Genomic DNA, 27,265 nt, shown 5'->3' on the forward strand with positions numbered 1-27,265 from the left:
TTAGTTTCTATTGTACAGCAAAGTGAATCAGCTATATGTATACATATATATTTAAATTTTTAAAGACTTTCATCTTTGTGGTTTCTCAGCTACTCTAAGCCATTTTAAGAACATTCTATACTGATCTTTTTGTTTATCAGTTCAGTTCAGTCGCTCAGTCGAGTTCGACTCTTTGCGACCCCATGAATCACAGCACGCCAGGCCTCCCTGTCCATCACCAACTCCCGGAGTTCACTCAGACTCACATCCATCGTGTCAGTGATGCCATCCAGCCATCTCATCCTCTGTCGTCCCCTTCTCTTATCCCTCCCAGTATCAGAGTCTTTTCCAATGAGTCAACTCTTCGTATGAGGTGGCCAAAGTACTGGAGTTTCAGCTTTAGCATCATTCCTTCCAAAGAAATCAGCCAATATTTATTTCACCAGTTGCTTTTTTTTTCCAGCCTGAAGGCACCAATTATAAGAATTTGTATAATTTTCCCAGGTGATGCAGTGGTACAGAATCCGCCTGCCAATGCAGGAGACACAAGAGTTGCCGGTTTGATCCCTGGGTGGGGAAGATCCCTTGGAGAAGGAAATGGCAACCCACTCCAGTATTCTTGCCTGGAGAAGTCCATGAACAGAGGAGCCTGGTGGGCTACAGTTCATGGAGTTGCAGAGTCAGACATGACTGAGCATGGATGCACACACTTGAAGAACTCAGTGTAAACTTTTTTAAAGGATAACACCACAGCTTGCTATGACTCTGTCTTTGCAGTCAGCAGGAGGTCATTGAAAGTGAAAGTGTGAAAATGTTAGTCACTCAGTCATTTCGACTCTGTGATTCCATGGACTGTGACCTGTCAGGCTCCTTTATCCATGGAATTCTCCAGGCAAGAATACTGAAGTGGATTGCCATTTCCTTTTCCGGGGGAGCCTCCCAGTCCAGGGATTGAACCCAGGTTTCCTGCATGCAGGCAGATTCTTTACCATCTGAGCCACCAGAGAAGTTATTAGCATCTCCATTTTTCGACTTAATCATTTGGTCCTTGGATTCAGATGTAATGATTATATGGTGAAGAGAGGCTGAAGGAGGAGGGAAGATTAAACGTTAATTGTCAGGGTTCTATTTGTTTTAACTGCTCACCTGGAATTGCTGCCAGGCACACCTGTTTAAAAATATGATGTTACTATTGATGTTGTGTCTGAATCTCTCAGTGTATTTAGACCAGTGTTTCTCAAAGTCTGATTATTGACATTTTGAATTGGATAATTCATTGTTGGAGGTGTGTGTGTGACTGACTTGTGTGTGCATTTTAGGGCGCACAGTGTAGGCTGTTGTGTGACATCCTTGGTCTCTACCCACGAGATGCCAGTCGCAGCCTTCCCTGATTATTAACAGTGACTCCAGATTTTTGTCACATGTCCTCCAGAAGCGAAATTGCCCTCAGCTGAGAAATCATAGTCAAAGTCGGTTTTAAGATCACTTGTTAAAGTCAAAAAATTTCCAGGCATCTGCATAAGAGGACTGTTACTATTTTTAGTTAAGTATGGAGAATCTTCATACATTCCTCCTAAGTTTAAACACAAAATCAATCAATTCTTATTGGCCTGTGTTGATAGATAAGCCTTACATAGAGAGGATTTACGGATGGCTTTATATAAATGGGAAATTTCCAGGTGGTGCAGTGGTAAAGAATCCCCCTGCCAATGCAGGAGACACTAAGAGACTTGGGTTCCATCCTGGGTTGGGAAGATCCCCTGCAGTATGGAATAGCAACCCACTCCAGTATTGCCTGGAAAGTTCCATGGACAGAGGAGCCTGATGGGCTACAGTCCATGGGGTTGCAAAGAGTCGGACACACCAGAGCATGCATGCCTTTTACACAGATTGGCTATTGTCAGCATATTTTTCTTCTCTGAAAACTATGTATGAGTTGGAGGACCAGAATACTTAGTAAATTATGTCAGAAGTAGATATTTATTTGAATTACCTATATGACTATTTTTAAAATATTACTTTTGCTGTCAATCATTAGTAGATACTTTTGAATCATTTTTGATAATGACAATTGCTTATCTTTTCCCATAGATAAATATTCAGTAATAATAAACTTTTATTTTTAGTTTGTAGTGTCAGAAAAAGTAAAGTGTTATCTGTAATCACAACTGCCTAAGATTAAAATACTTTATCAGTTAAGTCATTTGTTCATTTGTAATGAGAAAGTTTCAAACGAAATACGCCTTAGCTTTCAATTTGTATCACAGTTTCAGGGTCTTGAGTTTAATAATATTGGTACAGTCTGCAGAAAGTAAAAATGAGCATATTGCACGTAAAAACTCCTTTGCTGATTTACCCAATCCAGACTTTATGTTCTAATTCTATAGGTTTAATCTTGGCATGCACATTTTGTCTCTGCATTGATATGCAGTTGACTACAAGTAAATGTGACTATAGTCAGAGTATTCCATCTGACACTTGCCTAGTTCAGGTGTCTATGAAAGGCTCTTCAAAAATTACTGAGAAGAACAAACTGGGAACATATATGTATTAACATGAAGTGAAGGAGGATAACTTTGCTTGCATAAGTTTTGTGTTGCATGTAAAAATTATTTTGGAGTATGAAACAATTAATACTATAAATATATGATTAAACTAATGTTTATGTGAGGTCTAAACAGGAGAGAAAATTTAAATCTCACTAGTAATTGCAAGATACTTGAAATTCCACGTGTATGTATTATCTAGTGGTTTTACTTTAATTGTATTAGGCAGGTAATCATGTTACCTGGAAGCGGTCAGACAGACCTAGGGATTTCACATCATTTACTAATTGATGCTCAAGCAGACAGGGCAGAGGTACTTGAAAACAAACTCCCTTTGTCTCTCTGTCTGTCTGTCTTTCTTTATTACCTCTGCTTTGATTTATGCTTTAATTTTAGAAATGTACTTTTAAAAAGGAAACGTGGCTGCAAATATAACATACTGTATGTGATCAAAATGTATTTCTGTTTTCTGGAAAGAGAAGGACTCCTCACAGCTACTTGTTAGCAGAGAGATGAAGTGGGTGCTGGTCAACCCAATGACAGATGGGGGCCCTTCCAGGAGAGTTAGGTGGGAGTTGTAAACCAAGGGCTTAAATCATAAGTTCTCAGACAGCAGAGGAGAGTTCTGCTCCACGCATTGACAGGAAGTCCAAAGAAGGCATAGCACACATCAAGTCCATCCAGGCACTTTATTCTTGACATTGAACAGGAAGCCTGGTAGCCCTTGAGTCATTGGAGAATAGCCAGTAAACCAGAAGTTCTGTTTTTCCAAATGGACACTCTTTGGGTTCATAAATCAGGGAACCCCTTAGAGAATTCAAGTCACATATTTGCTTTCTGAGGTTGATTTCTTTGTACAGTGGATACAAATGTGAGACTTACCTATTTTATGAATGCTCTATGGCATAAAATACAATTAGGCATTTCCTTTTCTCTCTCAGGTATATCCTGGCCACCATTGTCCTCCACTGCCCCAGCTCCCTTAACCTACTTGCCTCTTATGTTTTGCTGCCTACCTGGACAAAAAAAATCTACTCATCTTTCAAGGCTTAGCTCAAATGGCACCTCCTCTGGGAAGCCTTCCCAAAGCTCAGGCAGAATGAATTCTTTTCTCTCTGTAATACCGTAGCACCTTATGTGGGTTGTTAGTATAAGAGCACACTGTGCTGGGACTACTTTTACATGAGTCTATCTTTAGAGAGATTCTGAATGCACCCAGGGGCAAACTTTATCTTTCTCGTTCTGTAGCCCCAGTGCCTGGGGTATTGATGGAAAATCACTAGTTACCCTGTTGCTACGTGTCTTCAAAGGATGTACATCCAAAGCCAAACAGACTACAAAGAATGGATCCTGTTCATAGTTTGGAAGCGAATTCTTTTTTGTATGTGATCATGGAAGCTAGTTCATTGGTTATACTTTATTCTAACTTATATAAAGCTTTATTTGTACCAAAGTGTTACTGATATCCAGGGCTTCCTAGCAGAGGAAAAGATATGGCCACATGAACTGATATTTTGAACAAACTGAAATTAAAACGGCAGATTCTAGTGGAGGTTTATAGTTTTCTTACTTCCAGTTTTCTTTAGAAACAAACTTTGGCCTCCTGGGTTGATTTCTGTGGAGATGCATTTCATGTTATTTTGAAGAGTTTTTAGCCCTCAGAATTATGGATTTTATCCGAGAAGAAGTACGTTTTGTGTTTATGTCAATGTTTCAAAATATGGGGACCAAAAATCCTAGAGGTATCTGTTAAAAGTATATGTGGCCATTTGGTGAGAGAAATTCAGTCTGTTTTCAGTCATAATTTAGGAAGAAAAATTTCTGTTTAGTTTCTAGTGGTTTGTTTTCAGGCATTTTCCACAAAAAGATGAGCAAGACCCTTCAAAACCACCAGCTTGCTTATTTAGGGGAAGAAAAAAAGCCTTCTGGGTCCAAAAATAACATTAAATTAAAATGATTGTTTCCAATAGTTTCAGAAATTGTGGTTTTATTTCCTCGTATGAGTCATTTCTGAACGGAGTATGTGATTGTGCTACACTGTGATGAAGCCTATTTGCTTGGTATTTTTGTAGGTCACATACTTTATCAGAGAATCGGATCAGGAGAGGAATTTAGCCTAACTCTCCATTTTGCAGATGAATCCTGAATTAGAAATGTTAAGTGATTTATTCAAAAGGAAGCTAAAAAGAGAATCCTGTGCTGGAGAAACCCTAGTGCTCCCAACTCTACAACTTGCTGCCTTTTCCTTTCTTTGTTTGAGTTCAACAAGGAGTTGCAAATTCTGGAATCAGACTGCCTTTGTATGTATCCTTCCGGGCCTTCCTGCCGTTTTTTCAGCAGTGTACCCGTGGAGAAGTTATTTACTGTTCTGCTTTAGCCATAGTTGTAGCGTATGTCAACAGGGAGTAATAATAGCACTTGCCTCATGGAATGTTGTAAGGAATAACTGAGTTTATACCAGAAAGACTCTGAAAATGCTTGTATATATATATACATACATATATATGCATCTAACACACACATATATATTGAATTAATTTCTCTGAATAAATTGTTGTGTATATTTAATATTCAAAAAAGGGCTGTTAACCCTGCTGAAGCAAGATTTTTTAATCAATCAATTTTTAAAAAAAATAAAAGTTATCGTGTGTTTTGTAACATATTAATATTAAAACAGATACAATAGGAGGTCCTGTGAGGGGTCTGACTGGAATAGGCAAGGAGAGAGACTTCTGAAATGCTGATAAAGCCCTTTATCTTGATCTCATTGATGGTGAGGTGTGGGTGTTGAGGTAATAAATACTTAATCGGTTGTCTACTTTTGATTTGCATATTTTACTGTGTGTATGTTATACTTTACTAAAAAGTTTTAAAATACAGATATATTTATATAAGCTAGATGAACAAAAAGGATTTACAGTGTAGCACAGGGAACTATATTAATATCTTATAATAAACTATGAAAGAAAAACATCTGAAAAGTATATCTATATATGCATAAATTTATATATCTCCAAATCACTTTGCTCGGCACCTGAAACTAACACAGTATTGCAAATCAACTGTACTTCAATAGCCTAGGAAAATAACAGATATATTTAACACAAAAATTGGGTTTCCCTCACTTTATGTATCTCTTCCACATCCCACAAATGAGGACAAATGGTTGTACATTGGTGTACTTCCTTTCAGACATTTCTTTCTATACACGTGTAAATGTAAGAAGTATATGGGGTTGTAATTTATTTTTATTTTACATTTTTAAGCCAAAATAGATAATTGGTTGTCTTAAAACTTGCTTTTGATTTGCTGTATTTTAATAGTTTTTGAAATTGGTGCATGTGGTTTGGGGTACTTCTGTTTAATGTATGAATATGTTTTATACTTTAATTGATCTCTTCTTGATATATTTTTAGGTTGCTTGAAGGTTTTTACTATTATAAAGTGTTGCAGTCATGGAGCTTATGTATCGTTTTGTGTATCAGCCCCAAATTTCCATAGATAAAACTTTAGATGTAGGATTAATAGATGAAAGAGCATGTGCATTTTGCATAAACGGTGCCAAAATACAAAGAGGGTCATAACACCATGTATCCTTGGGAGGACATCTTTCTCATAAAACCAAAGGCAATATTATATGCCAAGTTGAATGTTGTATTTGTGCTTTGGTTAATAAGATGGCTTATAGCAGTAAATTCCTTGAGACTCACACACTAAATGGAAGAATTCACTGAAAAGAGCAAATATTCTGTTAACCACATATGTAACAAATCTATGTTATATGTAGTTAGTATCTCGCTTAAGGGTGGTCACTACTCCTTACATGCACACGCATGCTTAGTCGCTCAGTTGTGTCCACTCTTTGACCCCGTAGACTGTAGCCTGCCAGGCTCCTTTGTCCATGGGATTCTCCAGACAGGAATACCGGTATGGGTTGCCATTTCCTTCTCCACTCCTTACATGAGTGATTATTAATATATGTATTCATAGTTCTTAAACCACTTGGTAGGAAAAAAACTCAGTGTGTATAACATTCATGACATGCTTTTACTTAGCACCATAAAATATTTATAAGAATTGTTAAGAGAAGCTCTGTTATTGTTGAGAACTTATGAGGCATGGTATATTTTTATTCTGTTAAGAGCCAACTATGTGCCAGGCACAGTTGTAAGCACCTTACATATATTACTAGAGCATTTGAATATGTAGATGAAAGGCTTAGACATTGTATTATGATAAATGAGATCACTCCATATTGAATGTGTTATTAAATATTACCATATGTCAGACTATCAACTGTATCTTATTGATGTTTTGATTTGTAAATCTGTGAAATGTCACAATCTAATATGAAAATTAAAGTGAAAGCATCAAAATTCAGAAAATTGCTATTCAAGTCCTAGCTAAATTATTATGACATGTGAAGTTTAAAGTGAAGTTTGTTAGTCAGTTGCTTTTCCTGTGAAAGTCTTATATGTAGAAAGTTCTATCTCCAGAATATTCAGTCTTATAATTTCTGGTTTATTAAGAGTCTGGCTAACCTTTAATGGTATCTAGTACCTTAAGAGAGTAATCCAACTCAGAATAATAGCTAACTGATTCCTCCCAGTGTTGGATAAATATTGCTATCAATTTTTGTGAGTTTTTTTTTCCTGCAGAATTTCCTGTTATTTTAAGGGATTCAATAGGACTTAGGCACATAAAACTGAAAATTATATTACTATGGGGAAACTGCTCTGTGCCTTTGAGAAAGAACTCTCTTGCTAACTTAAGTACTATATGTGTGTAGAATAGCTAACATTTTCCTCCCAAGAAATTTCATGTATGCAGTTAAAACACTCTTAAATTGATTAAGGATTTGTTATATATTTCCAGAAGCACTCAAGAGTACTTTTATGGTTATAAGAGTAGAGTGCATTAGAATGCCAGAAACCAACGAATACGCTAGAGGCCTTCAAAACCATGCCCAACATTCCTGACTTTACCATATAAACACGCGGGACAGTCTGGAAAAACAAAACAACTCCCCTTCTCCCAAATGTAGGTAAGCCTGTGATGATAACACTTCAACTGGCTTGAATATTAATTTGATACTTTTTCTGTTAGAAGTAATTTTTATTACTTAGAAAATGGAAGGGCAAAGTTATAAATATGACTGATATTTATTTCTCCACTCAAGTATTATTTTACATCAGATGTCACCAGTTACCTTTATACATTTTGGAAAGTGGATTATACAGCTACCACAGTATTTTGCCTATTAATCAGGGAAGTTAAAAAGTCTTTTATAAATGTTGAATCAAAACTCACACTGCTGTGAGGGAATTAAATTTCAAGCCATATACTCCTTTTATAGGGTGAGAAACTGAAGTATGGAGAAATTACAAGGTTTTCCCAAAGCTATCCACTGAGTCATGGCAGACATGGAAATCTATGATTCTGTTTGCCTGATTCAGTCTGAAACTTCATGAAATTAAACTTATTTATTTCTTAACATGTGCCTTAGGAGTGTTTCATTATTTACTTATTTGTTCATTCATTCATACATTATACAGGAAACTGTTTTGCAAGATATAGTCTTAATGTAGGGACTATAAATAATTTGAATTTATGTATCATAGATAGTTTCTTAAAAAAACTCATTGTATTTTTCTTTTTCATGAACATGAAAAAACAAAAAGAAAAGATTAAGACATTAAAAACTAAGTTGGATTGTCTTTATTCAGGCCACAGCAGATTCTGTAAGTGCCTGAAGCGTAGACACTGCAGAGCAACTCGATTAGCTTCTTCAGGAACTAATAGAGTTTGAGTGTTTGAACAAGAACTTGGCTGAAGCCCCAGGTAGATGTGGAACAGAGTAACAACCAGGAGAAACCACAGCACCCCTCAAAAGTACAGAAAGGACCAACGTCCACATCTCTAACAACAGTATCTTTATATTTACTTTAATCAAGAGGGGGCCGGTTATTCTGATCCTCTCTCATCTTCCTGAGTTTCAAGTCTTATATTTTAAATTCTTTTTCATTGTGATCTTTTTCTTAACTAGTTTAACCAGTGTTTTCCCAAACTTGCTTCACCTGCTTCGTTTTTTTTTTTTCTCCATTCTTTAAGAGTCATATTTAAAAAGCAAATAGTATTTCTGAGTCAGACCTCACTTCTTGATGGAACAGCTAACACCACAAGTAGCTTCACTTCAGCAGAGTATTGCATCTTCCCGCAGCACAGCACGCTGTAACAGAGAATCCAAGGAATATAGGGTTGCCATCTACCCTCTACCTCTTCTCCAGAGTGTTTGCTGAACACATTTTTGGTTGGTTTGTTTTCTTGCCCTTTTCTTGCAGTCCTGAGACTTAGGACTCAGACTTGGCTCCAGCTTTATGGCTCATCAGCTCTTCCCATGTTCTTTACCAGGTAGTGCTGAGGCCCAAGATCCCTTGGAGCCCTGGGAATTGAACAGACCCAGGCATGGCCAAGACCTAGGCAAAGGAAACTTTGCTGCAGTTTAAAGATTAGTCTTTTTTTTTTTTTTCTTTTTTAATTTTTCTAAAGAAATAATTCAGTGTTAAATGAACCAGCAAACAAACAAAACCCCTCGGGTCTTTCTCAATGGAGCATTCTTATAGCTTTGAAAATTTACTGTTACTAATTTCCATTTCATCTAATTGAATTTCTTTTCCTTCTTTTTTTTTTTGGTCTGGGTATGAATGTGATATTTGATATACATTCATGATGACCTGGGGGCTTCCCAGGTAGCACTAGTGGTAAAGAATCTGCCTGCCAGTGCAGGAAATGTAAGAGACATGGGTTTGATCCCTGGGTCGGGAAGATCTCTGGAGGAGGAAGTGGCAACTGCTCCAGTATTCTTGCCTGGAAAATTCCATGGACAGAGACGCCTGGTAGTCTACAGTCCATGAGGTCATAAAGAGTTGTACACAATTGAGCGACTGAGCACACACACACCAGACTGATTGATATTAATTTAGTGTCAACTTTTAATTGAATGGTTTGAAAATAATGATGTACACTGACCTATTTCATATCCACCTTCCATTTAATGCATTTCATAGGCAGATATGCTTTTGTGGCTGACTGAATTCCCTCTTAATTCCTATTGGGAAACAAGGACTTTCTTATTTAAAGATGTGGTCATATTAACTAGGGGTACTTAACTTGAGGAAAAAATATTTAGGGGTGACATAAATGATTGCACTTTTTAATATCTAGTGTATGAGATACTTATTCTAGTATCTTAAGAATATTAAGATATTTCTTAATATCTGATATCTATGTATCTGCCACACATAAAAAAGCAGGATTCAATTTCTGCTCTGTGAGCAGACCAGAGTGGAAGTTCTGAAAAGTAGATTTTTAAGACTAATAGGTAAGGAAGAATTGAAAGAAAGAAAGAGGAGAAGTAGATGGTTCTATTCGCTGAATCTCAGAAGCTTCAAGGATTATGTCTACAAACTCATATGATCAGTCTTTTAATAAACCCCACTTACTTCTATACCCCTTATGATCCCAAGACAAAGAAGTAAGATGCTGTGAATTTCATTCATAGTCTCTGTCTCTCTAAGTTTGCCTTTAAAGTCATACTTTAGGGAAGCAAAGCATGGAATTGAACTGAACATAAGATTTATTTGAGATTATTTTCTGAATTCTTTCAACTTTGACCTTTAGGAAATTATTTGGATTACTAGATGCTAAATGGCAGATTTTGTAAATGTGATTCTATTGTTAATGCAGTTACAAAGTCAGTGGATGCTTTTATACTCTGATGCTATAGGGAAATTTGGGAGAAAAGAAGGTATTCAAACTTTCTTGGGAAAAAACCTTTCTTGGATGCCTCAATTAAAAAATCTGGGTAAATAAAATTCACTTTAGGTGTCCCAAATTTTAGGAAGGTAAAGAGCATTACATTTAATTAAATTCTTAACTGTTATTCTCTATAGACACAGTTCAGGCATGAAACTTGTATTTAGGGAAGTCAAATTTACTGCTATATTTTATATCTCTCATATTTACTTTGTTATATATTGGATCCCCTACTCGCAAAATAAAAACCATGATTTTCAGGTGTCACACCTTTATTTCTTTGAAATTGGTAAGACAGAAAACTTTAGAGGAAAAGATAGGTTTGTGTTGCTGCTATTGTTTTTGTTTTTATTTCTTTCTTTTATGGGGGTGGGGTACTTCCCGAGTTTTATCTTCTACTTTACAAATTGTTTCCTTAGCTGAATCTAATCAGCTGTTTATTTCATTCATTTCTTGTTTGAAATTTCAATGGATATATTTTTAAAAACACTTTTAAGGTTCTTTTCCAAATTTGTGTATTTACTTTTTGCGATTCGTGGGTCCTTCAATTTTGTTTCTATTTCTTCTTTAATTATTTTAAGCACACTTATTATATGTATGAGATCTTTCCGATTATCATTAATCTCAAATTTGGGGGTTCCAAATCTCCTGTTGTTGCATCTGTAGTCTCTGTGGTGTTTTGTTTCCTGGTGTAGCTTATCACTTTTGATGAATTTTTATTTCAGAATCCTTTATGCCCTGTGGGCCAGTTTTTCATTTGCTTCCCTGGAGTCTAGGGAGTTCAAATCTCTGGCTCAATCCTGATTTTAATATTTTGGCTTGAGGTTTCCATGCTAGTGATGCAGTAACAATTTAGAGTTACATTTGTGTGAGGCTGAGGTTTGATTTATCTCAATGATTTTCTCTTACTCTCTTCCCCAAAGCTCTTTCACCTGACAGACTTCCTCATTGAGTTAGATGACAGGATGAGTTGTCCTAGCTTCTCTTCGGTAAAAGAGACGAACTTCTCAGACTTCTTCCTTCCTGTGTTGCCTCTTGCTGTTGTTTTCTGCCCATCTTTATAAATGAACATAAGGTCAGCAAAACAGTTATATGCAAACAGAGCAGAAAAAATTTTCTGCTCAACTTTTTCATATCACCAGTTTCTCTAGAATCCAGGTGTGACACCTGATAATTATGTTTGTCTTACTGGTTACATATCAGTTGCATTTGCCTGATAAAGATTTGTCTTTCATGTAATCCCACATATCCATCTTTTCTCTAGGCTTCTTTCAGTCGCCATTATCAGTCCAGGTTCTCCTGATTTCTTATTCAGATTATCACAACGGCCTTCAAGTTAGTTGCCTGCCCCTTAACTCCAGTCACTGGTCCCTATTTTTCATAAGTTGGAGGTAGATGTATTGTTGCAGTTATATCATATTTACCATTCATTTTTTGTGTTTCAAAGGTATCAAAGCAGTAATAACAAAGTGTATGTATTCACTAGTATTTAGCACTTTACTCCTGTTTTTGCCAATTCAGAACTTCTCAGCATTCTGTTAACACTGAATGCCAATTCCTTGCTCATGCTCTTTTCTGAAAATGTGTTCTCTTTTATGTACTCATCTATAATTCTGTTACTGTAAACTCAGTCTCTGAGTGCTAAAGAAACCAATCACAACTTCTTTGCTTTGTATAATGGCAAACTCAAAATAGGTAAAAGGTACTGTGGTGTTGGAGAAGACTCTTGAGAGTCCCTTGGACTGCAAGGAGATCCAACCAGTCCATTCTGAAGGAGATCAGCCCTGGGATTTCTTTGGAAGGAATGATGCTAAAGCTGAAACTCTAGTACTTTGGCCACCTCATGCGAAGAGTTGACTCATTGGAAAAGACTCTGATGCTGGGAGGGATTGGGGGCAGGAGGAGAAGGGGATGACAGAGGATGAGATGGCTGGATGGCATCACTGACTCGATGGACATGAGTCTGAGTGAACTCCGGGAGTTGGTGATGGACAGGGAGGCCTGGTGTGCTGCGATTCATGGGGTCATAAAGAGTCGGACATGACTGAGCGACTGATCTGATCTAATCTGATCTGAATCTCACCTGATCAAAATATCAAAAACTGTTCATTTTTACAAACTAGTGTGAGTTCAGAAAATTGGTTCAAGATTGGTGACAAGGGCTACTAACTGCCTATATATAGATAGTTAATGCAGTTCCTGAAAATAACTGATTAGTATAACATTCTTAGTTGGACAGAGTTAAAAATTATTTTCATAGAAATCACATAAGTATAATTCTACTATATAGAAAAAACTTAAAATATTTTAATTAATTATATGAAGAATGAATAAAACAGAAATTTTCTTCCAGTCTGTCATTAGTAAATGGCTTACATTTTTGAAATACATGATTTTATTTAATCCTAACAAAATATAGGTATTATTAGTGTTCATATATGATGGATGAAGAGGATGATATTCAAAGGTATTTATGAACTATCCCAAGGCCATAGTTATCCAGTAGGAAAGCAAGGACTCACATATAGACTTGTTTTATTCCTAAAGTCTTTACTTTGTTGATGTTGTTGTTTAGTATTTTACAATGTCATGAACTGTACAGGGTCCTTTGTCCATGGGATTCTCCAGGCAAGAATACTGGAGTGAGTTGCCATGCTCTCCTCCAGGGGAACTTCCAACCCAGGGATCAAACCTGCCTCTCCTGCTTTGCAAGTGGATTGTTTACCCACTGAGCCACCGGGGAAGCCCCTAAGTCTTTACTGGGAGTCACTGCATTTCTGTTTCCTCCAGAAAGACATTTTTTAGACTTCTGGGGTCTCAAGAGGAGAGAAGAGCAGATAGTTTATTCAGAAAGGCTCAAATAGTTCTTTTCTGTCAGGCTTCATAGTTCAGTGAACTATTACAATAAATGCAGAAAGCTCTGCAGTCAGGGAATTCGTAGTATGGGAAGAACAACAAGGGATGCATGAAAAAGAAAGTAGGTTACAGAATATGTAGGTGTAATAAAAGTTGCCAAGCTCAAAATTCTTCGAGATGTTTCTGTGAGACTAGCTGGTTTCAATTATATGCGTGTTTTCTAAGTTGACTAGCCAACCATCAACAATTAGCAAACACAAACAAAACATAACCTTGGCTGGCCCTTACTGTCAAAAATCAAGTGATGGTAATTTATAATTCCAGGAAGATGGCTACTATCAAATGAATCTGTATATCACTAAGGACCCAAACGCATGTGTGCGTGCTCAGTCGCTTCAGTCGTGTCTGACTCTGTGTATCCCTAAGAACTGTAGCCTGCTAGCCTCCTCTGTCCACGGGATTCTCCAGCCAAGAATATTGAAGTGGGTTAGTATGCCCTCCTCCAGGGTATCTTCCTGACCCAGGGATTTAACCCGTGTCTCTTGCGTCTCCTGCATTGGCAGTCGAGTTCTTTACCACTAGTGCCAGCTGGGAAACCATAATTATCATGAAATTCGGCTTGTTATCATTTTTTAGCATGAGAAATTAACCTCATTATTTTTAAACATTTTGTGTTAAATGGACCATTTTGCAAAATCCATGCCCTGTCTTGTAAACAGTTCAAAAATAGCTCAGCATCTACTTTTTAGCTTGACTTCATTTAAGGAGATTGAAGCCAGACATTACTGTTCACCTCGATCTGTTTATTGGACACCTTTTCTGTTTTCCTTTTGTACAAGCAGGGACAAGAGTCATGTGCATGGGCACAGAATGCCCATCTTACCTTTCTGAACAGTTGGCCATAGAGTTGGAGCTAGGTGTTCTTTGCGCTGTTGGCTTCCCTCTCTGGCATGCTTCCTGAGCAGCTGGAACGAGCCAATGCCTGACCCAGCTTCAGAGACCCATTAACGAAATTTGGAGGGCGATGAGGGGAACTTGGTGCGGAGGATCTAAAGGCAGTGTCATTCTTGACAGTTGATTCCAGCTGTAATAACTCAAGAATGCAGTGGGAATAAAACTTGTTAGACCTCTTATACAATTGCAGTTTTATGTGAGGCAGTCTCTTAGTAAAGGAGAGAATTTAGTTGGAGATTATGAGGATTGCTCATGGAATCCAACGAAGCACTGAGCAACGATGCAGCAGGAAGAGCAGAGAGTCAGTGAGGCTTCATGAGTAACAGGATCCAGGGACTTGAATTCTGCCAGGACTTTCTTGCCATCTCCTGTTTTTGCTTCTCTTTCTGGGTCAGCTCATTTCTGTCTCTCCCTAGCAGATCAGCTTTTTACTCATGGCAATAGTAAAAAATAGCATCCCAAGTTTTATATGCTAGAGATTTTGCTACTGATGGAGGAGTAGCCTGGTACTTTCTCGGGCCTACATCCTAAGCCATTGGAAGGGATAGTGACGAGTCATTAGACTGAAGTAATTTGATGTCACTGGAAAAGTCCTGGGGGACTTAATGTGCTATAAGATGAATACTGGTCAGTGTGATATTCATAGATGTATATGGGCTTCCCTGGTGGCTCAGCAGTAAAGAATCTGCCTGCAATGCAGGACTTGTGGGTTCAATCCCTGGAAGATCCCCTGGAGAAGGAAATGGCAACCCACTCCAGTATTCTTGCCTGGGAAATCCCATGAACAGAGAAACCTGACAGGCAACAATCCATGGGGTTGCAAAAGCACTGGACACCACTTAGAGACTAAACAACAACAATAGGTATATAAGTACCCTCATGGGACTTCCCTGGTGGCTCAGACGGTAAAGCGTCTGTCTACAATGTGGGAGACCCAGGTTCGAGCCCTGGGTTGGGAAGATCCCCTGGAGCAGGAAATGGCAACCCACTCCAGTACTATTGCCTAGAAAATCCCATGGACAGAGGAACCTGGTAGGCTGCAGTCTATGGGGTTGCAAAGAGTCGGACTGACTGAGCGACTTCACTTCACATGCAAGCAAACCTTAATTTTATACACAAATGTTTTTGAAAATTCATTTACAATTTGATAATCTGCAAGTCAAACAATAGATTAGCTGTTCTAAATGATAGAATATAATGGAATGCCAGACACCTTGCCTTGGTCTAGAAGACTTTTCATGTATAATAAATCCTCTGAAGCCCCCACCTACAGTAGAATAGGGGCTGTGTCAGAGGTTATGGACAGAACTATCCACACACTTCCATCTCCACTGCAGAATCTTCACAGGAGCTAGAACAAGAGTTTGGGTGGGGTGCAATCTTGATATCTTACCCTAAGAATGTACTAAATATTTGGGCTTCCCATGTGTAACTAGGGGTAAAGAACCTGCTTGCTAATGCAAGAGAAGTGGGTTCAATTCCTGGGTGGGTAAGATCCCCTAGAGAAGGGCATGGCAACCCACTTCAGTATTCTTGGAGAATCCCATGGACAGAGGAGCCTGGTGGGCTATAGTCGATAAGGTCACAAAAACAGTTGGACACCACTGAGCAATTTAGCAGATAGGCATGCATACTCGGCATTTGGAAGATGGGTGGAGGAATGTAGTCTCTTTCCTTCTTCCTTTTTTCTTTGCACTGCAGCAAGACGCAAACATAGCCTCTACTGTGCATGCACCCTCACAGGAGACTCCTGGTGGAATTCCCAACCTTTGCCCGCAGAGCAGTGTGATGGTAGTGATAGGGTGAAGGGATGGCAAGGACTGTGGAATAAGGCCTGGAACTCAGGGAGAAGGAAGATGGAGCTCTCCCTAAACTTCTACTTTGGTCCATGGCCCCAGGGAACAAAAGCATATGACTTCTGGTCACCTGTCGTGGGTCATTTTGGCAGACTGATGTATTGCCAGAGCTGCAGTAGCACCAATGAAAGAATGGTTTATCCCAAGGAAAGGGGCAAAGCTCTGGGTTGAAGAGAACATAATCCGATCTTTATTTTAAAGCTATCACTCTGACTATGCCGTGAAAAATGAGGTCCAGGGAGCAGGATGGAGGGCCCTTAGGAGGCTGCTGCTTCAATGTAGGGAAGGTGATGGCTTGAACTACTATAGTATCTGTGAGGAGTGAAACATGGAGGGATTCGAGTGAACTCCTTGAGGTATTGCTAGGTCCTTTATTGAATGTGGAGAGGAGTGACAAGGAGTCGATGACAGGTGTTAAGCTTTAATGATCAGTGGGAGGCCTTGCCATCTGTGTATATAGTCCAGCAGAATAGCCACCCCCCACCCACCCCCTGCAGCTTCTGTCTTAGTTCCATGCCAGCTCTGAAACAGGGAGCACCCCTTCACCCTTCACATTTGCCTTTAGCCAGAGTAAGGGCTTCCCCGGTGGTGCGAGTGGTAAAGAATCTGCCTGCAATGAAGGTGATTGATGAGACTCAGGTTTGATCCCTGGGTCAGGAAGATCCCCTGGAGGAATAAATGGCAACCCACTCCAGTATTCCTGCCTGAAGAATTCCATGAACAGAGGAGCATGGTGGGCTACAGTCCATGGGGTATCAAAGAGTCGGACATGACTGAGCACGCACACACACACACACACACACACACACACACAACCAAGGGAAAGCATGCCTTGTTAGTCTAGTATTGATGGTTTGCTTAGAAAGACAGAGGATTAGGGTTACATCACACAGACTCCACAAGCTCTTCCTACTTCTTTCAGCATCTTCTCTTTCTTGAAAGCACAGTGTCCTTTCTGTGCCATTTCTAAGTCTAAATATCTCATGCCGTTTCTGAGAAATGTTTTTAACATTTGATATATAATCTCATCATATGTTTAAATTAGAAAATTTGCTGATTTTTTAAATTCTGATTTTCCATAGGACAGGAGTTTCCACCTTATGTCTAGGGCAGAGTTCAAGAAAAGGATATGATCAATTTTCTGTATGTTGAAAACCTAACTTTAGAAGAAATAATCTAACACAGAATGAGTGAGGTCGCTGTGATTCCTGTTCGAAATTTACCATTTCGGGGAGAATGGCCTTGAAATAGAGCTTGGAACTAAATTATTGCCTCATAAAACAGCATGAGGTTACTGTTATTCCTTAATTTTATATCTTTATTATGAGGTAATACTTCTCTTATTTGATTTGAAGAATGGTCTTGTCTTTTTCTCATGTATTTGTGAATATTAAATGTTAAAGGACTTAGCATAACAACCATTGCTAAATTATGATGTAAAATAATACTGTGTCTGCAATTAGCCCAGGTAGTTTTACTTGGTCCAGTAATATAAAATCACTGGGCTCGTAATATTTTAGTACTTTAGAGTGTTTGGCAAAGAAATAAATTCATGTTACCGTAAAACAGTTAAACTAAGTAACAATCTCAATTTTAAGGAAATATAAAGCAAAGTATTATGTTGTAACATGGAACATTGATGCAAATAACTCCCCAACTGGAACATTAAGTAGATTCTGAAGCAATGGTTAACAGAAAAAGGCTAGTCTTTGCTTTATTCTCTTATGCTTCAACAGTTTTCTGGCTGTCTTAATGTTTAATTTCACTTGAGTTAGCACCAGTGAGTGCCCAGAGATGGTAGTCCTTCTAGAATATTATCAGTTCTTTCCTAGTGATTGATATTCTTAATTTAATTCTTGTGTATCTTTTCTGGAAATACTACGTTTAAACCTTCAGTTCAGTTAAATCGCTCAGTTGTGTTCGACTCTTTGAGACCCCATGAACTGCAGAACGCCAGGCTTCCCTGTCCATCACCAATTCCCGGAGCTTGCTCAAACTCATGTCCATCGAGTCTGTGATGCCATCTAACCATATTATCCTCTGTCATCCCCTTCTCCTCCTGCCTTCAATCTTCTATATTTAAACCTCGATCACATCTTAATATTATTTTAGCGTGATCATGTGTTTTGGGTTGAGTTGTTTTTCTCAAAAGATAGGTTTAAGTTATAACCACCTTACTTGTGAATGCTACCTTACTTGGAAATAGGGTCTTTGCAGATGTAATCGAGTTAAAATGAGATTTGACCAGATTAGAGTGGGTTCTAGTCCAATAGCTGGTGTACTTGTAAGAATAGGGATATTTGGACAGAGGAAGTTCTTTGGAGAGAGAGGCAGGGAGAATATTATGTGATGGCCACACTAAGATGCATCTACTAGCCAGGGGATGCTAAGGATTGCTGGTAAACACCAGAAATTAGGAACAGACAAAGAATGATTCCTTTCTAGAGCCTCCAGAGAGGGCATGAATCTTCCAGTGTGTTAATTTAGGACTTTGTACTGTCAGACCTATGAGAGAATAGATTTCTGTTGTTTAAGCCACCTAATCTTAGTACTTTATAACAGCAACTTTAGGAAACTAAAATGACATACTATGTTATAAATAAATAATAGGCTACATTTGATTATAATAGTCATATTATTATAAGTATTTTATTGTTGCATATGTGTGCTCAGTTGCTCAGTTGTGGCTGACTCTTTGCGACCCTATGAACTGTAGCCTGCCAGGCTCCTCCTCTCTCCATGGAATTTTCCAGGCGAGAACACTGGAGTAGATTGCCATTTCCTTCAGGGGATCTTCCGAACACAGGGATCAAACCCAGGTCTCCTGCATTGATGGCAGATTCTTTACCATCTGAGCCACCAGGGAAGCTGAAAATTTAATATTGAGATTAGTCCACCAGGTACTGTGTGAGGCAAATAGGAAAATACCTATTTGCCTAATGGTATTTAAAATGGACTATTCTCAATATTAAATTTTTTGAAAAGTTACAATATTCTACCTGAAAAGCATAGCATTTTGCTTAACATAGCCACATATTTGAGACAGAATTTTCAAAATTAAGTTATATGGCTGTTTACACTTTTTGTTTGCATTGTCAAATACATTATGTATGATTTCATCCACCATTAATTTTGTCATCCATTCAGTTAATATTTGTTAACCACGTAATGTTCACCAGACACTAAGATAGGTGCTATAGATGACACTGATAAATAGGATAAAGAATACTTGCCTTAAAGAAATTACTCTGGTTTTGAAATTTATTTCCCAGAGAAAGACACAGAGTTCACTTGAAGATAGAATCTACTACTTGGAAAATTCCCTTTCATTGTTTACTGTGCTTTTAACTGATCTTGTGAAATCATTTTAGCATCATTTGGTTTTACTTACTCTGTCTTCCTGTATTATGGTGGAAAAAAATAAAATATAATTTATTGCAAAGAGGCAATAGAATCAACAATAATCAAAGTATGTGAAGCCAAAGACATAATTCTTTATCAAATTATGTATATTTTTTATGTTTCTTTTTAACCAATACCCAAATACATGCTAAATTTACATTAGTATTAGCATAGCTAAAATTTTGTGTTCCGATTTTTTTTTACTTACTATGTAATCAGTACTTTTTGCTTTTCATGTCATTTTTATAATTGTACTTCTGAGCTTTGCATTTATATTAAATTTTTTGACCATAATTTGTTTAATCAATGCTCTGCAAAGATGAAGCTACATCTAATTTTTATTACTGTGAATGCCACTGTAGTGAATACCTTGTCACTTTTGGAAGGAAATGGTTTACTCCCTAGGAAAGTTGATACATTGGGTAAAAAAGTTTAAACATATTTTAAAATGCAGTGACAGACTGCTTTCTAAAAATATTAGAAAACTTGGCATTTCAGTGGCAGTTGAATGAGGACAGCATTTTCATAGTATCCTTTCTGACACTGGGTATTAATAATATTTAAAATGATTAGTTATTGAAGATATGTATAGGAATCCAAACTGTATACGTGTTGCTTAAGTTTGCATATTTTGGCAACTGTGAAAGTGAATACTTTTTCAAATATTTGTTTATTACTTACATTTTAAATAGTGATTTTTCATATCTTTGCTTAGTCATTTAATAGTTCCTTAAACTTTGCCTCGGAGAAGGCAATGGCACCCCACTCCAGTACTCTTGCCTGGAGAATCCCATGGATGGAGGAGTCTGGTAGGCTACAGTCCATGGGGTCGCGAAGAATCTGACACGACTGAGCGACTTCACTTTGACTTTTCACTTTCATGCACTGGAGAAGGAAATGGCAACCCACTCCAGTATTCTTGCCTGGAGAATCCCAGGGACAGAGGAGCCTGTTGGGCTGCCGTCTATGGGGTCGCACAGAGTTGGACACGATTGACGTGACTTAGCAGTAGCAGTAAACTTTGTCTTAGCAATATTTTTGCTTTTAAAGTCATCTTTATAGTATTTATTGAAGATATTTTTATAATCTGTTGTATCTTTTTATTTTGCGGGCTATTTTTCTCTATTCAGAAATAAAAAGTTTTGGTTTTGTTTTTACATAGCTGAATTTAATGTTTCTTCCCTTGATACTCTGGTACAGTATTTTTGCCATTCATCTTACCCATCTATTAGATGAAAAGGAACATTAGATTCCCCCTTTAAGACAGTACTTGGCTAATTTGTTATCCAGGTCGGATCAGATCAGATCAGATCAGTCGCTCAGTCGTGTCCGACTCTTTGCGACCCCATGAATCGCAGCACGCCAGGCCTCCCTGTCCATCACCAACTCCCGGAGTTCACTGAGACTCACGTCCATGGAGTCAGCGATGCCATCCAGCCATCTCATCCTCTTCATCCCCTTCTCCTCCTGCCCCCAATCCCTCCCAGCATCAGAGTCTTTTCCAATGAGTCAGCTCTTCGCATGAGGTGGCCAAAGTACTGGAGTTTCAGCTTTAGCATCATTCCTTCCAAAGAAATCCCAGGGCTGATCTTCAGAATGGACCGGTTGGATCTCCTTGCGGTCCAAGGGACTCTCAAGAGTCTTCTCCAACACCACAGTTCAAAAGCATCAATTCTTCGGCACTCAGCCTTCTTCACAGTCCAACTCTCACATCCATACATGACCACAGGAAAAACCATAGCCTTGACTAGATGAACCTTTGTTGGCAAAGTTATGTCTCTGCTTTTGAATATGCTATCTAGGTTGGTCATAACTTTCCTTCCAAGGAATAAGCGTCTTTTAATTTCATGGCTGCAGTCACCATCTGTAGTGATTTTGGAGCCCAGAAAAATAAAGTCTGACACTGTTTCTACTGTTTCCCCATCTATTTCCCATGAAGTGGTGGGACCAGATGCCATGATCTTGATTTTCTGAATGTTGAGCTTTAAGCCAACTTTTTCACTCTCCACTTTCACTTTCATCAAGAGGCTTTTGAGTTCCTCTTCACTTTCTGCCATAAGGGTGGTGTCGTCTACATATCTGAGGTTATTGATATTTCCCCCGGCAATCTTGATTCCAGTTTGTGTTTCTTCCAGTCCAGCGTTTCTCATGATGTACTCTGCATATAAGTTAAATAAACAGGGTGACAATATACAGCCTTGACAAACTCCTTTTCCTATTTGGAACTAGTCTGTTGTTCCATGTCCAGTTTTAACTGTTGCTTCCTGACCTGCATTATCCAGGTAGTAGGGAGAAAATGACTGTAAAGAAAATAATCCCTTACAGTTTCTTCCTGCAGGAGAGAGGAAGGCTCATGATGCTGGCAGATGTAGAATTTTAGCAGTTTAGCATCAGTTGGACTAGTGGCCACATTTCCTAAGTTGCGCACCTTATCCAAGGCAAGGGTGGGCCAGAGTGGTCGGGCCAAGGATCAGGAGGTCCGCTTGGATGGGAAGAGCAAACCAGAGATCAGCAAGAAGCAGGACAGGAAGGGAGAACCAGATGTGATGCGAGGGTCTGTAAGGAGATGGGGGAGAGTGGGAGAAGAAAGACGAAGGTGCTAGGTGAAAAGGAAAGAGCTGGGCTCTTTCCCATCACCATTTCTCAGGGCCACCTCCAACACAAAGAATGACATCTTTAAATCTAGAACTCCCTGGCTATCTATCTTCCTAAATTCAGATGTATACTGTAACACCTTTCAATGTGTTAATATCTACCCTTCCTCATCCCCACCTTAAATGCCCTTTAAAATAGTGCTTTTCTTTAAAAATGACACCTTTCTGGTTTTGGAGTAATTGTAATCAGTTTCTTACTGAGACTGTCACAATACATACATATAAGTTGCCATTCCCATTTTAAGACTTTTAAAAATTTAAAAATTAAAATTAGAGAAAATTTTAGAAAAGAATCTTTGATTTGTGTCTCTGTGTTCGTGTATATGTAAAACAATGTACATTTTAAAACGTCTTATGTTCTAATAAAGTAACTGGTTTATTAAAGACTGTACTGCAGGGCAGAAAAGAAAAGAAACTAAAACCATGTCTTTCTAGTTGTAGTAGGGAATACTTAAAACCAAGTAAAACCCCTCCAATATGTTGAATGTTCTATAAAGTGAGTTGGGAACATATTGCTTCTGCAGACTGGAATATTTATTTTCCACTTAAATGATATCTTTGAAAACTTTTGATGTCTCTAAATATTCCTTGAAATGTAAGCTTAATAATTTATATCTGTGTTTATGCTTATAATGAACACTTTTTTATAGAGATCTTTTTATAAACTCATATTCTTTTAATTTTATTTTAGAATTAGAATATGAAGGGCTGGAAATGTATCATTACTAATTTAAAGTGCATTTCATAGATTAGTGAGCTTGAGCATTGTTTTGTGGTGATTGACCATTTTTCTGTAGGAGTGCATATGCTTTTCTGTTTAGACTGTAAGAGCTCTTTATTATGTCAAGGACATTAGCTTATTATTAATTTGATATTTGCAGAGATACTTCTATATTTTCATGTATCTTTTAATTGTGATTAATTGTGGGTATGGGGGGGAACTCAAGGGGGTGTTTGGCTTTTTTTGTGTTATATTCCATTGCTTCTATTATATAAGTCTTCTCTATATGGGAATTTAAAATATATATGCCTCTTAGAGTATATTTAGACTTCAGTTTGCCTGGAAAATTTTTAATGTATTATATCAAATAAAGATAAATTTTTTTGAGTAGTTTACTGACCAGTTTTCCTTCTTACATATTTCTGTAACACCTTTTTATCATGATAGTCTTATTTTCATTCTTTTTAAAAAATTGTGCATGCATTTTATCACATTATATTTTTTAGAACAGAATTTGATCATCTGGCAATTGAGACAAATTTTCCTGTAGTATGGAGATGTCGTATTAAAATACACATTATATTTTCTTCAATTTTATATTCTTTAGAAAATGAATGGTTAATGCAGACTTTTGGAGAAGGAAATGGCAACCCACTCCCGTATTATTGCTTGGAGAATCCCATGGACAGAGGAGCTTGGCGGGCTATAGTTCATGGGGTCTGAAAGAGTTGGATACGACTGAGCAACTAACACAAAACACAGACTTTTAACTTTTGATCTGTCAATTGCGTAATAACAGACCTCTCTCAGCAAAATAGCACACTGGGTGTTTACTGCACCCTGGGTCTCTGAAGTTGTCCTCAGATGCTTTTGTTTATCTGCAGGATGCCTAAGTAGCTGTTTACTTATCTCAGTATTACTATGATGTGATTTTCAAGGTCATCATTTCTATCAGATATGGGAACAATATTAAGAAATTTTGTTCTTGAAAAATAATGTCTCTACAGATTATTATCATGTAAATCAAAGTTTTGGTAACTTTACAAATAATTTTAAAAGATAACTTTTTCATTTTTCCACTTTGTTTTCATCATTTTGTTTCAGATAGTCCATTTTTAATTGGAGGAAGCTGCTTCTACTTGGGGGTGGCAGGAGAAGTAAGAAAACCACATGGAAGACTCCCAGGATTTAAATGAGCAATCCGTAAGTCGTAATTCTATCTCAGTTTTACTGAAAAATGTTGTGGTAAGAAGACTCAAAATCATACTGGAAGGGATATATTGTAAAAAGCAAGTTTTTGCTAAACATATTTTTAGTCAAATTTTGAATCTTCTTTCAAGATCATAAAACATACCTTTGGAAATGTATACTGTTTCTGCTTAATGATATCATATATTGAGGTCTTCCTTGATTGTCTGCTTGTAAAGACAATGATAGAAAGATGAGGGCATTGAAATTGTGCAAAGTGTTTTTTACTGTCTAAACAGTTTTACACACCTCCTTTATTAGGTTTTATTCCAGAGGTACTTGGATGGTGCATGTGGGGTTGAATGTCAGGAGTATGAAAGGTGAAGCATATCACTTGCATGCCTATTGTTCACTTTAAGGGTGGCGACCACAGTCCTGAAGGGATTTTCTTATTTTGCTAAGGTCTTTATAGGGCTTCCTTGTGGCTCAGCCAATAAAGAATCTACCTGCAATGCGGGAGACCCAGGTTCGATCCCTGGGTTGGGAAGATCCCCTGGAGAAGGGAAAGGCTGCCCACTCTAGTATTCTGACCTGGAGAATTCCATGGACTGTATAGTCCATGGAGTTGCAAAGAGTCGGACACAACTGAGCGACTTTCACTTTGCCCAGGGAGGAATGCACGAGATTGGTGGCAACCATTCTAAAATTCAGATTTCTCAATGGGAAAGGACTTATATAGCCTTTCCTCCTAATTTATTAGTAGTGTCTTTGTGATACTAGTCCTTGAGTGTGTGCAATGGGAGTCAGTGGAAGGTTCTCCTTTCACTCCCCACTCCCACAGTACCATCAGTTGCATCCCAGATGTTCTGCCCACAATTGGTGATGTCACAAATGAGGAGATGTATACTTACCATGTGTGCATTATTTGCTTGTATGATCATGACTAGATCTTAGAATCTTAGGTTCTCGTCAGGCAACAAAGGACAATATATTTGTTATAATAATATGCTTCTGGAAATGATTTCTGAAATGAGTTCAATTTTAAAATTCAGAGTAATGTGCTTTCTGATGTATATATGTTGTTCCAAGTTAGTTTGCTTTCTGTTAGTGATTCATTTAAATGACATGATAACTGAGGTTTTAATTTATAGATAGATATGACCATTGTCTAATGTCTTTATATATTATTATGTAATTTCACTGGTATCATTGCAGGAAAAAATGTAACAAAAAATTACAAAGACCATTAAAAAATTCGTCAAATAGTAGAGGTTATTCCTCAAAAATGCCTGAGTTTTTACAAAAGTAGATCAAAGGCAATTGGGAAGCAGGGGCTTCAGAGTAGTTTTTTAAAATGCTGGTTATTGAACTTAAATATTAGTAGCATGGGCTGTAGTGAAATGGATGATAGTATGATGATATGTCACCTATGCCATTCACTGCCTGTCTTTTGATCGCAGTGGCATCTGAGGTCTGAAAGTGTGACCATGTACCTGAGTGAATGATGATGTCATCTTAGAGGCAGTGCTTTGTGAGAAGGCTACTGTATATCTGTACTTTGTTCCGACACACTGGGCATTACTTAAAAGTTTGTGTCCATCTGTATAAGAATGTGTGTGTGTGCATGCGTGTGTGCACGTGTGAGCTAGATTGACCTACCGTCCCTGTTTTCCAGGGACCCAGGAGTTTCCTGTGACTTGGAACTTTCAAAGCTAAAGTTGGTAGAGTCCGTGCAAACCAGGGTGATCCAGTTAATTACCATAGGGTGTGTATATTTATACTTAAGAACAAATTTTTGATTCAGCATGGTTAGATGAAGCTAAAGACAATATAGTCTTAGGTTTAACATTAGAGTGAGGTTATTACACAAGATGCTTCATATCACTTTTTACAAAATGAAACCCAACCCCTGTAAATCATATAGGGTTTACTCCTAGTGATATTTTAATGCTGTGGAATTTGGTTTGTTTTTTTTTTAATTAAGTTCTCAGTGTTGTTCATGTTCAGCCAGGTTTGAGAATCAGAAATCTTGAGTGACTGACCTTCTGGTCTTTCAGCTCAAACCCAGCTGCTGAATTGGTGGTAGGAATGGGAGAGATTTCGAGAGAAGGAAAGATTGCTCTCATTCTTTCTTTTTCTCCCTCCCCAGTACTAAACTCTTCCCCTGCGGATGATGATCAGATCAGAGTCAGAATGGAAGCCTCTGTTCTTTGGTCATCAGGAGTGGGTTCATCTCTTTTAACCCACAGGAAATGTGAAGTTTTTGTCAAGGGTTCATGGCTTGATGGCTTTAATTTTGTAAACATCATAAATCCTTCTCCTTCAGCATCCTTAGACTTAGCAGAAATACAGGCCAATCTGTTCATCTTGTGCATGTGTAAAGGGATGCTTGGGACTATTAAGTCCCAAGTCAGAGTTGGGACTTCACAATAGTCTTCTGACTCCAAGTCCAAAGCTTTCCCCATTACATCCACATGCCTTAAATACATTTGAATTTTCTTGTTTGAACTTTCATTACCATAGAATAAACTCCCATTTGGGTGAAATGATTCCTATTTGAATGAAATCTTTAAATGACTTTAAATCTTGCAGAATATATTGATTAATATCTCAAAACTTTTTGAAAAAATGTTTGGCATTTATTAAGATAAGGACAAATAGGCTGAAATTTTTTAAAAGTTCATAATAAAATGAAAGAGAAAGTTCATAATAAAATGAAAGAGAATTTACTTATATCATACCTATTTTACTTCAAAAAAAGTTTTTTCTCTAGGTGTAGATGTAGCAAGAGGTGTCATTTATTGCACACCTTATGCTCATCTAGCATTTTCTGTATACTAACTTCACTCCTTACCATATCCTTGCTTCGTGTTTGTTAGGGTCATCATTTTACAGATAAGAAAACTGTGGCTTAGAGAATATTAAGGTCAACCAGCTTTTAAGTAGCAGAGATTAGAATCGAACCTATTTTTCAGTTCAGTCTCTCAGTTGTGTCCAACTCTTTGTGACCCCAAGGACTTCAGAATACCAGGCTTCCCTGTCCATCACCAACTCCTGGAGCTTACTCAAACTCATGCATGTCCATCGAGTTGGTGATGCCCTCCAACCATCTCATCCTCTGTCATCCCCGTGTCCTCCCACCTTCAATCTTCCCTAGCATCAGGGTCTTTTCCAATGAGTCATTTCTTCACATCAAGTGGCCAAAGTACTGGAGTTTCAGCTATTTTTATCCGGCCCTAAAATCAGTTGGTTTTTAATAAGTATGTATGTTCATTCTTGCACATTCAGCTGCCT

General features: G+C 37.8%; 1 protein-coding gene across 10 annotated transcripts in view; it reads left to right on the forward strand.

Annotated features, from left to right (window-relative positions):
* EYA4 (EYA transcriptional coactivator and phosphatase 4) overlaps nucleotides 1-27,265 on the forward strand; it is a 365,682-nt gene that overhangs the window by 54,934 nt on the left and 283,483 nt on the right. For all 10 annotated transcript variants that reach the window (XM_005210938.5, NM_001389476.1, XM_059889794.1 and 7 more), the window contains exon 2: nucleotides 23,888-23,986. In XM_005210938.5, coding sequence (XP_005210995.1) covers nucleotides 23,954-23,986 — 33 coding nt within the window. In that variant the 5' untranslated portion in view covers nucleotides 23,888-23,953. The remainder of the gene's footprint in view (nucleotides 1-23,887; nucleotides 23,987-27,265) is intronic.

The sequence above is a fragment of the Bos taurus genome, chromosome 9 (assembly GCF_002263795.3).
Source record: "Bos taurus isolate L1 Dominette 01449 registration number 42190680 breed Hereford chromosome 9, ARS-UCD2.0, whole genome shotgun sequence".
NCBI lineage: Eukaryota > Metazoa > Chordata > Mammalia > Artiodactyla > Bovidae > Bos > Bos taurus.